At 46.3% G+C, this 16,929-nt stretch overlaps 1 protein-coding gene across 3 annotated transcripts; it reads left to right on the top strand.

Moving 5' to 3' along the window:
* Positions 1 to 204: 204 nt before the first annotated feature.
* On the top strand, positions 205 to 14,421 carry LOC309346153 (FXYD domain-containing ion transport regulator 3-like). Of its 3 annotated transcripts, none has more exons than XM_081869882.1 (8): positions 205 to 346; positions 9,070 to 9,136; positions 9,390 to 9,422; positions 9,751 to 9,774; positions 10,206 to 10,280; positions 12,219 to 12,255; positions 12,461 to 12,492; positions 14,233 to 14,421. In XM_081869882.1, exons 2-8 carry the CDS (start codon positions 9,094 to 9,096, stop codon positions 14,250 to 14,252), a joined length of 264 nt encoding a protein of 87 aa, XP_081726008.1. In that variant the 5' UTR covers positions 205 to 346; positions 9,070 to 9,093; the 3' UTR covers positions 14,253 to 14,421. The 3 variants fall into 3 exon arrangements, with proteins under 3 accessions (XP_081726008.1, XP_081726009.1, XP_081726007.1); XM_081869883.1 differs by lacking the exon at positions 205 to 346 and adding an exon at positions 1,685 to 1,847; XM_081869881.1 differs by lacking the exon at positions 205 to 346 and adding an exon at positions 6,879 to 6,959.
* The last annotated feature ends 2,508 nt before the right edge of the window (positions 14,422 to 16,929 follow it).

Here is a 16,929-nt window from a genome sequence, read left to right as displayed (position 1 = left end):
CAAGGCAGAGGAGGACCCCTATTTGAGGGGGTGAGTTGTGAAGGGAAACCGAGCGGCCCTGCCTCGTTTCCTACAAGGGAAGGGAAGGATCGAGGCGCCTCTCGGAGCTGGCAGGAGGCTGGAAGCTCCGGGTTGTCTGTTCCCTTGCAGAGGAAAGGCGAGGGGGCCAAGGCGGCCCTTCCCTTCCCCGCGGCAGCCAAACCTGTTCCTCCTCCTCCTCCTCCTCACCTGCCTTGGGTGTGGTCTGCGCTCAGGTCTGTTTAGTCAGGGAAAGGAGGGCCCCTCCCCGCCTCGGCTTTTTCCGGGTCGGGTTGGCTCGCCTGCATTTGGCCTTTCTGCAGACGGGGTGAGTAGAGGGGCCCTTTGGAAAGAAGAGGGGGGGGGGAGCAGGATCGGGACCCGGCCTCCTGGCGGAGGGGAAGGTTTCGTTGCCCACCGTGGGGCTCTCTTGCAACCCCCGGCTTGGGCGCGGCTGCCCCAGAATTGCACTTTGCTCTCTTTTACCAAGGTAGAGGAAAAAGAGCATCGTGCGCTCCTTGCGTGTGCGCGCGGCTGTTTCTGAGCAGAGCTGCCAAGCTGAAAGTTCTCCCCTGAAATTAGGGCCGCCTGGGAATTGTTCAGCGAAAAGAGCAGTTCATCTGACCAGGTCCTGGCAGCTCTGTAAGACCCGAATAAGCGTGTTCTTTGTATCTCTCTCTCTCTTTCTCTCTGCAAAAAAAGAGAAAAAGCAAGCAAGCAAGCAAGCAAGCGGGGAGCCCTTCTCCGAGAGCTGCTTTAACTCACGAAGCAAAACAAAAACATCAATCACGATGCGCATTAAAAGTATGGTAGCTTTCTGTGCTTCATCATAGTTTCCCTTTTCTAGAGACCAGCTGCTCCATGCTGGCCCTTATTTCAGATGGGCTTATACAAAAATAGTGTGTTTATGCCTACATGGTTTCTCTAAGGGGGTAAAACCCAGCATTGCCCTGGATTTTGGATGAGCACAATTCTGTCCCTTTATGGGAGGCTGAGGGAGGGACTGGTTCCAGTCCGTGCCACCCCTGGCCTTCTTGTGGGTAACCTGTTGCCTTTGTTGTGCAGACTTTTTTTTTGCCTGATCCGTTTGACATAGATTGGCACTTGTGTGGCTGCTCCTTAGGTATGGTAGGGAAGGGACATAATTTTGGAGCGGCCGCTGTGAGCTAAGCTGGGATGTGTCCTTCCCATTGGAACTGATCTTGATCTGGAAGCAACAACTGGTGTGGTTTTGAATCACTTGTGTGGGATCCAGGCCTCTTCCTAGAGGGAAGCAGTTCCGTTTGGAAGCTGTTATAATTGTGGGGACAAAAAGAGGCAGAAGTAATGAGCAGCTTGAACTTCAGAGCTGAAGTGAAGGCCCCACTGGGCTGCCAGGGCAATGGTGTGAAAGGGGGGTTTCTCCATCTCTACATCTCAGTGGTGCAAATAGACCCCCTCTATGCCTGTTGTTGGCTGCAACTTAAAATGGCTGCATTCTACTTGATGCTGGAAATGTTAGTCAGGCTGGACTCCTTGACTGCAACAGGTTGCTTGGGAAATGTGCCTCCGTTCTCAGATGGTGGGCCATTGTGATGTGCTCCTCTTTGGAATGTGGCTGCCTGTGTGTCAGAAAGCACCTATTGGTTAGTGTCTGTGACCTCACTGACAATGAGAAGCCTGCTGGGGACTTTAGACTCAGCTGGCAAAGACGGATTCAGAAAGGAGCTGGAACTGAAAGGCAAACTGTCCCCTTCTTCTTCTCACATGGAATATGCATCTGCAGTTCAGATTTGAACCGGTCCTGAAACTGAATTATATACAGCTCCACAAAACAACTCTAGAACATAGTGAGTGACAAAAAAAAATCCATGTTTTCATAGAAACACAAGGGCTTTGCATTATAGATATGCATGGGTACACACACACAGAGAGAGAGAGAGAGAGAGAGAGAGAGAGAGTGTCTGGCAGAGGATCTTCAGACTTTGCTTTGAGACTTTGGTCCCATTTACACAGTGCTTCTTCAGTGTGTTTTATGAGTCCCCAATTCATGCAGGATTCCTGCACTGCACGTACACCAGTTGAATCTAATTCCTTTGTCACAATGCAGATAATTGCTTCACTGCTGCTGATAATAGCTGAAAAAGCAAGACTAGTCAGTTCCCCAGGAGCTGGGGGTAGGTTTCAGGAACTAATGTTAGCAATTATATAGCTGCCACTCTAGGTGCAGCCATGCAGTCTCTAGACAGGCACTCTTTCTTGCAGGTAATGGCAGCAGTGTTTCTCAGAGGGTAGCAGGGACAAGACTTCTCAGTTTAGGTCTCGAAATAACCCTTCACTAGGCATGCTTCTGCCTGGATATGTTAATTTAGCAAAGAAAATGTGCTTGCATGCCTATTCTTGAAATACTCGTCCATTCCATATGCAAAATGGAATTATGCAAAACCGTGAATTGCAAAATTAGGAAGGAACTTCCTTTTGACATTTTTTTAAATCTGCAAAACAGCCATTTAAATTACAGGATAGGCTTAATCTCTAAACCACAGAAAGGTAACACTTTTATCAACCCTCCCCCCAAATGTCACAAAGTTGTGTGCAAGCTTTTGAGACTTGCGGGCTGTTAAAACAAAACAAGGCTGGGGACAGAGCGCAAATAACAATAGAGTGTGATAAGTTAAGGACAGCAACCCTCATTGGCATCACCCGTTGGAGTTGGTGGTGGGAGTTGTAGTTCAGCAACATCTGAAAGGCCGCAGGGTCCCCATCCCTGATTTGAGGCCTGCAGTTCACAGCAATTTAAGCATCCCTGTGTTTTATAGGTTTTCTAGAGTTTGACATTGTTGGTTTGTATTGTTTTCGTTTTGGCTGTCACTGATTGCTGTCGTTCTTAGGTGAATGGATGCTTTTGGAAATAGGGTTTCTGGAATAAGGGGCAATCACTCATTTCTGTGGTCTGAAACAACGGATGGTCTCTTGAAACTGAAAGGTGCCTGCAGATTCACTGGTGTTGTTGAAGAGCTCTTCCTAATTCTGCTTATTATTTTTAAAGGCATCATCTTTGGGATGACAAGTTCTGCCAAGGTGGGGAATTGGGGTGTTTTCATGCATGTTGTTGACTCACATTTTGAAGACGGGGTTTGGGGTTTTCTGCTTCAGAGCTCTGTGTGTCTTGGGACATGCTTTTGGTCTTTCATTCAATCCTGGCGCAACATCATTTCAAATAAAGACAGTTGCGCCTTCAGAGGCAATAAGAACAGCTTCTGTGGTTGCTGCAACAGTTCTGTGTGTGCAGGTAGTGTGCATGTTCTTTGTTATCTTGGTCCCTGTAAAGCGGAGACCTTTTTATATCCCCAAGCTTTTAAAATCTCTTGTAAGCTTTAAGCAGTTTTGCACTCTGTTACTGTTTTTTATGGTGTGTTTATTTACTTTTATTATTGGATTTTAAGTTACCACTTCTTGCAAACTGCAAACTTTGTTGTAGGGCGGCCTATGTAAATACTATAAATGTAGCTCAGGGCCAGAACACATCCCTTGCATGAGAAAGGTCCCAGGTTCAATCCTTGGAATCTCCAGGCAGGACCGCGAAAGACTTTTATGAACTCTGGAGCGCTGTTGTCAGTCATTGTCGACCAGCCTTTCCTAAGCAGCTGCAACCTTGTGTTCTCTTGATGTTGTTGGACTACAGCTCCCATGAGCTCCAGCCAGCATGGCTTAATGGCCAGGGATGATGGGAGCTGTAGTCCAAAACGGAGGGCACCAGGATGAGGAATGCTGGTTTTAAATTACCCAAACTGTACCAACGCTCATTAATTTGTCTCATCCCTTTTAAAAGTATTCTACTGACCATTGCAATGTTCTGTGGCTTTGAATTCTGTTGCAGTACTAACAATGAACTTTTCGGCAAGCCCCACATCTTTTAAAACCATGCTTCTGACTGAATCCTGAGCCTTTAAAAAATGTGCTTAAATTTGGGGCTAGAATCCCCATAATGAGCCCTGGCTCTGAACCGAGCAGATTCCTTTAACTTGCCGAAACTTGTTTGCTTTTCATAATGCTGTCATAATGAGTTAGTAACTGGAGATTTCCAAGGAAGACATTGTTCTGTGACTTGCCAATCAGATTATTGCCTTGGCACCCAATGAATTTGGACGCAGGAGGTGCAGCTACATCCAGTATTCCTTGCAATATTGCTCTCCGTCCTGAGCCGTCCATTAATAAACTATTTGTATCTGAGATTTGTTTCCTGCATCACATTTGTGACGGCTCTAATCTGTATCCCACTGGCACAAGGTAGGTACCGAGTAGTTAGTGCTTATATGTTCTAAGGCAGGGGTAGTCAACCTGGTGCTCTCCAATTTCTGCTGGACTGAACTCCCATCACTCCCAGCCAACATGGCCAGGGCTAATGGGACTTGTAGTTCAACAGTATCTGGAGGGCATTGTGTTGGTTACCGCTGTTCAGCGGCTTCTGAATCTGTAGAATTTATGTGAAAGGTGCTTGACTACTCTTTGCAGCCATTCCACAATAAGCACATAGCTCCTTCTGCCTCTGTGGTCTGGGTAAAGTGTTTTCCCAGTCCAGCTCCAACATTCTCCCCAGAGTTGCTTTTCAACTCAGTTTCTCAGGTTCCTGGGAGCTTTCCTGGGCCATATTGATGCATGGATCTCTGCAGGTGCACTTATCTTCAACATTTGACCCTTCCTCAGTGAAGCTACTCTTCAGGAGGCACCAGCTGGGGGACCCCCAAGGGAGGTCCCTGAGGAAGGAGGCTCAGAGCCCAGGGATTGGTGGTAGGACACTGAGGAGAGGTCAGAGGGGGACGATGGGGAGGAGGTGCTGGATACTGAAGGGACAACAAGTTTTAGCGAGCAGGAGGAACCTGTGACAGGGAGCAGGCTGAAGCAGATGAGAATCCCTGGAGTCTCCATCTCCTGCTGTGATAAGCTCCTCCACCCACTGGTCTCCAAGAAATAATAAGCAGGGTAATGAGGAGACTGGAAGAGAGAACAGAGGTATGCAGACACAGTTTGAGATTGCTTTGGAAACTCCTCCAGGAGCCTTGGAAGGGATAGAAGGCAGGGACCCTCAAACTGCTTTATAGAGGCAAGACCTACTGGGAGGTGCTGCTGAGTTCTGTGCCATTTCCTTGAATCAAGAGTTAACTTCACTGCCAACAGAGAGCCTTGCGCCTTCCGTGCATCTGACCTGCATCTGACTCCAGTCCTGACCCTGCTGGGAGCAGCTTGTGCCTCTTGATGGAGTAGATTCAGGGTCTCCAGCTGTTTTTGGACTATAGTTCCCATCATCCCTGACCACTGGTCCTGGTAGCTAGAGATGATAGGAGTTATAGTCCAAAATCAGTTGGAGACCCAAGTTTGGGAAACTCTGGAGTAGAGTGTGGGCGGGGGGAGCAGCAGGCCAGAGGTCTTCCAGACCTCTCTATTCAGCCCTTGTTCTCCCCAGCCCATGTTCCTTCAGACCATCCCCCTCACTGTCATTATGCCCCTTACAGCAGAGACAGGTCTAGCAGAGTGCAACCAATTCGGTCGCACCAGGCACAGGAATTCTAGGGTGCTGCAACTATGATGTCCAGTGTAAGTTGAGAGATGGAGGGGCTGCTGGATTTTGTCGTTGCACAGGGCTCCACTGAAATTTGAGATGCCAAGATCTGCTGCTGCTTACAGGGAAACGCTTTCCTCATTCCCAGTATTTATAAGTGCAAGTTTAGATATTTGTGCTTGGTGACACTTTCCTGCTGCCATCCATTCCCTTGGAATGTTTTAAAGACTCCTCGTAGCCTAGATGTGAGATTGAAACCAACACTGGAGTCAGACTAACTAAGGTGGTTTATCAGGGGGATGTTATGTACATAAGGGGACACTGGTATTTATTTTGGGGGTCTTAAACGTGCTTGGCGACAGTTTCCAAAGGGCTCGAGAGAAGCTGTTGCTCACCCAACTTCCAGGTGGCTTTTTGCCTTCAGTTCCCCAAACATTCACTCCAGCCAAAGTCACTCACAACCCTGTTCTGCTACTGGGGATTAGGGCTGGGCAATATATCGATATATTGTCCCAAACCAGTTTGAAGTCCACATGGTGATATTTGTTTTGGAATTTTTGACCTGGCAATATATCACTATTCATGGGGGTTGTTTGTGTGTTCTCTGCAAAAATCATGATGTGGGAAAGGCCATGAAGCCAGCCAATGTCTCTGCATAGCTCCATCCTTATTTCGGTATCATGATATAGTCGTACCTCGGAAGTTGAACAAAATCCGTTCCAGAAGTCTGTTTGACTTCCAAAATGTTCGAAAACCAAAATGTGGCTTCTGATTGGCTTCAGGAAACTCCTGCAGCCAATCAGAAGCTGCGGAAGCCCCTTTGGATGTTCGGCTCCCAAAAGAACGTTTGAAAACTGGAACACTCACTTCCGGTTTTTGATGGTTTGGGAGCCGGAACGTTTGACTTCTAAGGCGTTCGGGAGCCGAGGTATGACTGTATATCAGTGTATTGCGATGTTTAGCTGATGCTGAAAACCAGATATTGCCCAGCCCTACTGGGGACAATCTTCCTCTGACCCCAAAGCCCTTCCTGTTGTACTTCTGCCTACATGGACACAGTTTAGCTGTTTCTTAAAAAACAGTTGCGTAATCTTCTGGTCAGAGCTTTTCTCAAAGCTCCCTCTCAGCATAACACAGCCACCAGCTCCCTTCTTCTGTTCTTCACCAGCAACAGCTTAATATTAAGGCCTCAGCTATCCACTTCTCCCTCAGCTTTCCCACCCCTCATCAGCTTTAGCAGTTGGTGTTCTTTTTCCAACTGACAGTTAACTTGCCCATTCTTCACTGACTAGAACCTCCAGCCAATCACAGCCTGTTATTTCCCAGACCAACCAGAATGAGTTTACCTGATCCAGGTGACTCACTGTCTCTTTCCCTCCTCATAGAAGCTGTCGCCAGACAGGTACTACTAACAGTAACATAGCAGCCCAAGGCCTCAAACATTTGGCACTTGCACACTGACATAAACAAGTAGAGGCAGCACCTTTTGACTTCTGCAAAATGCTGGATTTGGGCTTTGCTGAAAGAGTTTGCTGAAAGAGGCTGGAACTAATGTTGTTCATTCTGTGTCTTGGCATCACACAGTTGACTTCAGTTCACGATTTCCAAAAGAATTTGTAAATATTTCTCAGTAAAGTACCATCCCTTATGTATTTGCTTTACTCTGCTTTCCCTGTCACACGCTGTGAGTGACAGTCTAAATGCCACTGAGGACTAGCTGCCATCTGATTAAATGATTCTAATCCTGTAACCATCACCCTGTTCTCCCAACTTACACCTGCTTTTCACAGTTCTGTCTCTTCCTGTCCCCAAGCTTCTGGTGCTGTAGCTTGCTTGACTGCCCTGTGATCCATAAACATCGGAGTAACTTGTAACTGGAAAACACTTTCTATTTACTTATCTCTAGCATCAGGTTTTTTGGCCCTTCTGGGCACCCTGGAGGGCTAAAGCAATGCTAAGAATGTATGTTCGGTTTGGAATGTTCTGTCCTAATTTTGTTTTCTGATTGGCTTGGGTAACTGTAGAGTTCTGAATGCCACCCAAGTACAGACCGGTTTTGCTTGTTGCGCTTCACTCTCTTTCAGTACAGTGGTACCTCGGGTTACATACACTTCAGGTTACATATGCTTCAGGTTACAGACTCCGCTAACCCAGAAATAGTACCTCGGGTTAAGAACTTTGCTTCAGGATGAGAACAGAAATCGTGTGGTAGTGGTGCGGCAGCAGCGGGAGGCCCCATTAGCTTAAGTGGTGCTTCAAGTTAAGAACAGTTTCAGGTTAAGAACGGACCTCTGGAACGAATTAAATATTTAACCTGAGGTACCACTGTAGAGATGATTTTTAGAAGACATCTGAAGCCAGCCCTGTTTAGGGATGCTTTTAATGTTTGATTCATTACTGTATTTTAATATTTTGTTGGAAGCTGCCCAGAGTGGATGGGGAAGCCCAGCCAGATGGGCGGGGTATAAATAATAAATTATTATTATTATTTGGTGTAAAATACACTGTCCCCCCATCTCTTTGCGACTGGTTGGCAGCTGCTCTCTAGACTCTTGCACAAGATGATTTCCCTATCACCTACTGCCTGGTCTTGAATGCAAAGCATACACTATATCACTGAGCTAAATAAGGTGGTGTTGCTGGCCAACCCAGCAATGGAATCTGCTAAGAATTTGGGGGTGGGCACATTATCACAGAGGATAGGGCTTTTCCATCTTCACTGTCAGGGGTGTAGTGAGGATTTTGGTTGGTGGGGCAAAAAGTTGGCTGAGCTTTTTTTTGGGGGGGGGAGATTGCCCCCTAAAGCTTCTGCTGGAGTAGGGCAGAGCCTCAGTTAATTGAGTACTTTAATGCTTTTCAATTTTTTTGTAAATCAGGGGAGGCAGTGGCCCCCTGTCCCGCCCCCTCAGCTTCACTCATGGTCAGTTGTGTTCAAGTCCAGCTTTCAAGCTTTTCTGAGGCATCAGTTTTGCCATTGTTTAGGGAAGTTTTTAATGTTTGAGGTTGTATCGTGTTTTTAATATTCTGTTGGGAGCTGCCCAGAGTGGCTGGGGAAACCCAGCCAGATGGGCGGGGTATTATTATTATTATTATTATTATTATTATTATTAATAAATAAATATTGTGAGAACAAGATGCCTTTGGCCTTCTTACATTCTTAAAGGTAGGGAGAGGGCTGAGAGATGTTCGCAGGGAAGCTTAATCCATTTGCCGCCTCAGCTTCTGGGAGAAGTGGGGCACGAATGGAACAAATGTTCTTGTGAATGGCATATATATATACAGTTCCATTCTGGTCCCAAGGGTATGGCCTGAAGACACGTGAGGCCACCACTCTTGCTGAAGCTAAGCAGGTCTGGGTTGGGCCTGTTCTTGGATGGGAGACTGCTTAAGAAGGAAGTACATGTACGCTGCCTTGGTTTGGGGGGAGAAGACATGGGGTGGAGAGGGAGGGTATAAATACTGGAAAAACTAGAAAACTAAATGAATTCTCTCCATCTTCTTTCCTCACAAAGCTCTGCTTATCCCTACACACCAATATGAAACCCACCACCATGGAGATCCTGCTGCTTCTCTTGGCTGGTAAAGTTCTCAGAATTGTCCTCTCATCTTCTGCTCCCTTCCCTTCCCCAGCCCAGTGAAACTGGTACTGAAGCCGGTGCCTGTATCTTAATGCTGTTCAGGGCCAATGAAAGCTGTGGGTGGAATGCCCTTCTGCAACCTAACCATGTTATGCTTCTGCACTGCAAAGGGAAGCTGTGAGTAGGGAACTGAAAGCTGCGGAGCTGTAGTTATGCTATCAAATTACAATAACTCTCTTCATTTTCTTCTGTAGCATTCCCTGTCCTGGGGGCCAATGATCCTACTGGTGAGTAGCTGTTGGTACCCCCTGTTTGTTTTTGGTTATTTTGTATATATTGCTATAGATGTGGCAAAGGGGCTCCTTAACAAGGATGGAGAACCTGTAGACTTTCAAATGTCGGACTTCCAACACCAGTTGCCATGGCCAATGTTCAGAATGGCTCAGGAACACAATAACTCGAGGACCATTTCTCTCCATATGAACCAACCCAGACGCTGAGATCTTTGTGTTCAAAGAACAATCAGCAACACACCTGGGTTCTTAAAAGAGGGCTGTTTTGAGGTGTGAATCCTAAGGATAGGATGTTCTAATGTCTTTCTTCCTCTCTCTTCAGATCCAAACAGCCCCTTTTATTACGGTAAGTTTGAGTCATTCTTGGCAACACCGTATAATCCATCCTGAATCTTCTGGCCAAGAGCAATTGTACACAAACAGATGGCGTACTTGTTTACAATAGGAAGGAATTGCCATGTTTCATTTGTCTTGTGTGCAAGAGTGCTAATCGTACATTGGAACACATCCACCCCAGCTCCTTTAAACCCTTAGTCCTATTCTGTATTTACCCCCTGCAACTCCTGATCACAACTACAAGTTCTTCTAAATGTTTCCCACTGAGTAGTTCCTTAAGACAACTCTTCCATAACTCCCTGCCTAATAAAAATCACCAGAACTTCCCTGATTGGTAGATATTGAGTGGGTGGGAAAGAGGTTTATAGATTAGTGGGAGAGAATGAAGTGAAGATGCAAGTATCTTAGACAAGACCAAACCTCTCCTCTTTCCTCCTGCAGACTGGTACTCGCTGCGTGTTGGCGGTTTGATCGTTGCTGGTGTACTCTGCTTTCTGGGAATTGTTATCCTGCTGAGTAAGTGAAGGCAGAAATTTGTGGGATGGGAGGGAGGAAGAGTTGGTTTAGAGGCTATTGGCAATTGCTTATACAGTTTGGCTTCGCTCTCCCTTAGGTGCTAAATCTGTGTCTGGGCTATACCACTGCAGTGCAGAGATGTGTGAGCCCCACCAATTATCCTTCCATGCAGAAAACTGGCACATTCTATAGAAAGCTAGGCTTAGAACATTTCTGTCATAAGAGGTCTGTTCTGTGTGGAGGAGCATGCAATCATAGGTGCCTTCACCCTGCGGCATTTTATTCATTTGCAAAAAAATATATATTACACTGCCCATCATGCAGATCTTAAGGCAGATCACAATAGCAATGAATTCTTATTTAATTATTATTCATTGAATGCATACCCCAGCCTTCCTCCAAAAGGAGTCCTGGGTGGCAGTATGAAGTGCTTCAGCCGCAAACACCCGATTGATTGATTGATTGATTGATTTATGTTCATTCACATATATTTTCAGTGCTGCTGTTCAGACAGAATGGTTTCCACTGTGATTCTGCACCCATAGTAACAGCAACAGTAAAATCATTTTAGAAAATGAAATGCGTATGCTGCTTCAATTTGGGCTCGGCTTTAGAGAGAACCTTATCACTCACTGTCCAAATACCCCTGCCGCCGCAGCACGATTTTTTTTTACAGATAATACCCAACTAAGTTAAAATCTGAGTAGACCCATTGAAATGAATGTACCCAAGTTAACCGTGTCCTTTAATTTCAGTGTGTCAGCTATGAGCATGACTAACAATGGATACAACTCAATACATCTATTATTTTTGTATTTACTAACTGAGAATGGCTTGGGTCCAATATTTGCTGCCTGCTATCACAAGGGCGAGTTCCAACATTGAGCAACAGAGGGATCCAGTGCCATGGATTGTGCAATCTATAGTGCAATGACGTTACCAGCAACCTGCTGTTGCATTTTCTTGTGCAGCATACCGTATTTTTTGCTCTATAGGACTCACTTTTTCCCCTCCAAAAATTAAGGGGAAATGTGTGTGCATCCTATGGAGCGAATGCAGGCTCCTTGGCTTCAGCGATAGCAATGCGAAGCCTCCGAAACGCAGAGGGAGCGCTCCCTCCGCGCTCCGGAGGCTTCGCGTTGCTTTCGCTGAAGCCTGAAGGGGCTCAGTTTCTCCTGCCGCTTCGCTGAAGGGGCGCTGAGCAGAGAGGGGGAGATTTTTTATTATTATTATTGTTCTCCCCCTCTAAAACAAGGTGCGTCTTATGGTCAGGTGCGTCCTATAGAGCGAAAAGTACGGTAGTTGCTCTGGCATAAAGCATTTCTGTAGTGGAACAAGTACTGTGTACCTTTTAAGTGACTTTAACTGACCACTACACTGGATACAACCCATCATCCTCTGGCAGAGTGATTTTTGCTCTTCAACCAGAGCAGCAAATGGATAGTTACTTAATTTATTATTGTCGTATTTTTTACTACCAAGAGAAGCAGTTGTGGAATAACTTGATCAGCCTTGCCTACTGGCAACCTTAACTTGGAAAGGAGGGGGCACTGTATTGGGAAGGGGAACACATGTCCCATTTTGAGCCAGCTCCATCAAACAGAGATACCATATATCAGATCACCCGTTGGCCTCTGTAGCCTACGGCAGCTTTCTATAACTGGGAGCCCTGGTCTACAACTCCCCCCTGCCCCATACTGGCTGTGGCTGATGGAAGTTGTAGTCGAAAACATCCAAAAGGCAGCCAATTGGGGAAGGCTAGCCTAGAGTCTCTGTGGCTGCAGCTCTCCAAATATCTCAGGCTCCCTGAGATGCCAGAGGGCCGAGGCAGGTCTCACTTCCCTGTGCAAACCTTATGCAAGACACCTGCATTTTGTCAGCCGCTGCTGATGGCTAATTTGCCAAATCCTTATGCTGTTTTTCATTCTCTCTTCCCAGGTGGAAAGTGCAAATGCAAACCTAAGAGGAAAAACAGGTATGATGAAATTGCTCCCATAGGTTGTAGGCTAGCAGGAGGGCGATGGCAGGCACTGTGGGTGGCAAGTTAATAGGTGGCAAATTTGAAGGGGTATGATTTTGAAGAAAGTAAAGTCCTATTCCCGCGATCTTAAAACTGGAAGGAGAAATGTTCATGGTTGTCTGTGGCTTCAACCTTATTAACTTGTCCTCTTCCTTTGTAGTGTCCACACCATGCAAAAGCTCCCGCTTGCAGGTAATTGCTCCTTTGGGGATGGAGAAGTGATTGGAGGGGGGGAGAGTCTACTGAAAATGCCATTATTCACCCCTGCTGGGGACTGCAAAGATTAGCATTTCTTGAAGCGGATCGTGGGTGGAATGCGATGCTGCTGCAACTTCAGCCTGGAAGCCTGAGTGGCCTCCATCGCATGCACCAGGCCAATGGAGGACAGGGGTCCCAAATGAAAATTCTAAGCGGGAATAGTTTTTGCAGCAGAAAAGAGAACCGTGAAAATGCTTGCAGCATCTGGGCATGAAATACCATATGGCCATTACTTCCAGAACTGTCATGTAAAGAATCCCAATCCTGTGTTGCCAGTTTTAAAAAAGTGCTGTGCCCTGTCCCTTGTTGGAATCCACCCTGTGAGAAGGGTATTGTGAGGGAGATGATGGGAGAGCAGAGGGGTGCATTTAACTATTTTGCCCTCTGGTGGTAGCTGCAGAGTTGGCTTGGCTGCAGTGTTGCCTGAGCAGGAGGCTTTTTTTGGCTTGCGAAAGATGCCATCAGATCTTTGGCCTGAAGCAAAACCCGAGGTACATTTGCAACGGCTGTGGAAATAATTACCCGCCCATCGCCATACAGTTCCAGAGCAGGTCACAACAATGTGGTACCTTGGTTCTCAAACTTAATCCGTTCCAGAAATCCGTTCCAAAACCAAAGCGTTCCAAAACCAAGGCACACTTTCCCATAGAAAGTAATGCAAAAAGGATTAATCTGTTCCAGACTTTTAAAAGCAACCCCTAAAACAGCAATTTAACATGGATTTTACTATCTAATGAGACCATTGATCCATAAAATGAAAGCAATAAACAATGTACTGCGGTCACACAATCATTCAATCAATCAGTAGCTGAACTGGGTTCCGCACATTCACACAAAAAAGAGCCGCAAAACAGAAACGCAAAATAAATAGCAAAAACAGACAGACCTCAGCGTAACACTCAAATTGGAAGCATAACACTCAAAACGGAGCACTTTCGGCTGTTGAAAAACGTTCACAAACCAGAACACTTACTTCTGTGTTTGCAGAGTTTGGTTTCTAAGTTGTTTGAGAACCAAGGTACTACTGTACATTAAAAACACTCTGAAACAAATTACAGTTTGAGCTAGAGGAGGTCCCAAAATATATGTATCTCATGCCAAAGGCAAGGGTGAAGAGATGCCTTCAGGCTACATACAACGAAGGCTGGATAATGAAGGTGCCAGGCACTCTTCTGTGGGGAGGGAATTCCACAACTTAGGGGCTGCCCTGGAGAATGCCCTCTCATAAGACACACACACACAATTCTGAGGGCCATGGGATGACCAAGAGGGTCTCCTCTGCTGATCTTAACACCTGAGAAGGGTCTGTAGGGAAGGAGGGAGTCTTTTGGATATTTAGGGGCCTAAGTCGTTTGGGGCTTCAAACACTACAATGAGCACAGTGAATTGGGCACAGAAGTGAACTGGTAACCAGTTACAAGGGTTGTATTCACCCACCCACAGCTAAAATGAAATTTGGAGGTTCTTTCTGAGGCAAAACATTGAAGAACTTTTGAGGGAAGTGTGTCAATAACACCAGTAAAAATGGTGTGTGTGTGTGTGTTCATGTGCACACTTTGTTCAGCACAGGTTTTGGCAAAGGAAGATAGACAGTTCTGAATTCTGTTTTGGCAAGAGAAGGTATCTTAAATATGCTGTGCTATCTAGTTCTCCCTCTCTCTATCTCTCTTGTAGGAGAAACCAGTGAATGCTGAGTAAAGATAATGACTGCTCCCACTAACATACCAGCCATACCTGATGTCAATTGATGTAACACACTGGATCTTTCAATTTTTGGGGGGCTCTCACACCTGTATTAGGTTTTGTTTTGTTGGGTTTTTTAAAAAAGAGACATATAATAAAATTCTGGTGTTTTTCCTGAAATTGATGGTCTTGGGCTATGCAAAGATAATTCTGATTTAAGGCAGCAATGAGGGTCCTCTCTCTCTCTCTGGCCCTTGGGACAATTCCCAGGCCACCTGCTCCCCCAAGGCTACCCCCCCGGCCTTTCCTCACATCCACCTTGTGTGCTTTTGCCTGGCTGGAATATGACCTTAAACAATGCTTCTTGCCAGCCTGGAAGGAGGACAAAAAGAAGTGTATGAAACAAGTCTACTGTACAAAAAAAAAAATGTGTCCATGTTTATCCTTGGTCCCATGTGATGTGATCCTTGGAAGGCTGCCCAAATGGGGATATGGTGGCCCTCAGGTTGAATTAAGGTGGCATGTCCAGAGACCAGAAGCACACCACTTAAATTTAGCTGTTGTCGCTACACCATGAAAGAGGGGAAGCCCAGTCTTCAAAGGTTGGTGCCTTTGCCTGTAGAAATTCCCACCAATTTAGTCAGCGTGTTGCATGTAGGACATGAGACTGGAGGGAGGGAGGCTTGTGTCTTGCAAGGAAGCATGGGCCATTTCCAAGAGTGCTATCCCATGTTCTAAGACAGGAGTGGGGAACCTATGGGCCTTCAGCTGTTGTTGGGACTCACAACTCCTGTACAGATTCAGACCATTGGTCCAGCTAGGCTGGCAGTGTCTATGCTCCGTTAGCGGCTGTCCAGGGTTTCAGACACAGTCTTTCTCCCAGTCCTACCTAGAGATGACAGTGATTGAACCTGTGACCTTCAACATGCAAAGCAGATGCTCAGCCACAGCCCTTCCCTAAGTTGAAAGGATCACATCTGTAGGGCCTCACCCTGTTTTAGTGTCTTACAAGCTGCATGGAGCCTGGAAGCTGAAATCATTTCTGGGTTACACAATTCACAATTTTGCAGATTTGTAGTTCATCACCAAGGCACCGTGTCTCTTAGTGGCAGCCCAATGGCACCTCTGGAATTTATTTCCTTGCGATCTCCACTAGACTTGCTGTCTGTGGACACTTTGGTTCCAAACACTTTTGTTTCTTAATTGCAAGGCATTTCTTGAACGATTTTCTGCTGGCTGAATGTTTACAGCTGATGCGCTTCCAAATGTTGCTTACTGCGATGTACTCTGGCTTAATTGCTTTGAGCTGTAAGCCACTTTGGGAGGGTTTTTTCCTAAAAGGCAAGATATAGCTATCCAGAAATGAAGTGAATAATAATAAAGCATGTTGTGCAGAGCAAACTCTCCTTTATATTGCTGCCTGTATGCATGCAAGGCTACAAGAAAGATCCCAGTAGAAGGAAAAGCAACGCTAGCATCACAGGATCCAGACTTCATATTTTTGTATAGTAGATCTCTGCTGCTTTCTCTTCATTTGACAATTTATGGATGCGTCTCTGCGGTTCTTAAATCTTTGAATACGAAGGTTTGGGAAGCAGGTGTATTCCTGCAAAGAATTAAATCCAGAGGCACTAGAAAGATGGCCTCGAATGGATCTTGCACAAGTAAAAGAAGCGGCGCCGTCAGCAACTTTGGCATGGCTTGTGGATGGATTCTCTGTCCAGTTTGGTCAAGGCGTGTGTAGCCTTGGCTTGATGAAACTGCAGATTTGTGAAGCTGGGAATTACGTAACCAAGATTACGATTTTTATCTTGGTCCACCTTAAGGTATCGACTGCTCCTTGAACTTTAATCACGATAATAAACATGAGCGTCTGCTGAGAGCCAGTGTGGTGTAGTGGTTAAGAGCGGTAGACTCGTAATCTGGTGAACTGGGTTTGCTTCCCCGCTCCTCCACATGCAGCTGCTGGGTGACCTTGGGCCAGTCACACTTTTCTGAAGTCTCTCAGCCTCACTCACCTCACAGAGTGTTTGTTGTGGGGGAGGAAGGGAAAGGAGAATATTAGCCGCTTTGAGACTCCTTCAGGTAGTGATAAAGCAGGATATCAAATCCAAACTCCTCCTCCTCCTCCCGTTTCAGAATTGGTTCTAGCTTTGTACATCCTCCAGCCAACATGGTGACTTCTGGATGTTGCTGAACTGCAACTCCCATCAACCCCAGGGAGCCTATCCATAGCCAGGAATTACGTGAGTCGTCCGCAGCATGGGGAGGACCAAAGGTTTCTTATGCCTGCTGTACCCAGTAGCAGAGGCACCAGTGCCAGTGGCTAGGGATCACGATTGGACAGTGTTTTTGTGCTCATGTCTTGCTGGAAACCAGTGCATTTTGCTGGCCACTTTGGGAACACAATATTGGGATTAGGTGGGCCTTTGGCCTGATCCTGCAGGGCTCTCATGTTCTTGAACTTGCAGGAAGTTTCCTGGAAAATGCAACCGTGGCAACACAGCAGTGCACTCTCTTCAGAGTAACTTCTCCCCTGCTCCCCCCATGGAGTCTAGCATGCAACAACCCTGGCAGCACAGTACAGTTGTGCCTGGGCACCCCCTCTCCTGGATATGATTTCTGGCACAACCCACCTGTTGTTGCAGTTGGGAAGCAGGCGCACAGCAAACAATACTACTCACGAGC

Source organism: Podarcis erhardii (assembly GCF_964252035.2).
Source record: "Podarcis erhardii genome assembly, chromosome: 7".
NCBI classification, from domain to species: Eukaryota; Metazoa; Chordata; class Lepidosauria; order Squamata; family Lacertidae; genus Podarcis; species Podarcis erhardii.
This window is presented reverse-complemented; position numbering and strand designations above follow the sequence as displayed.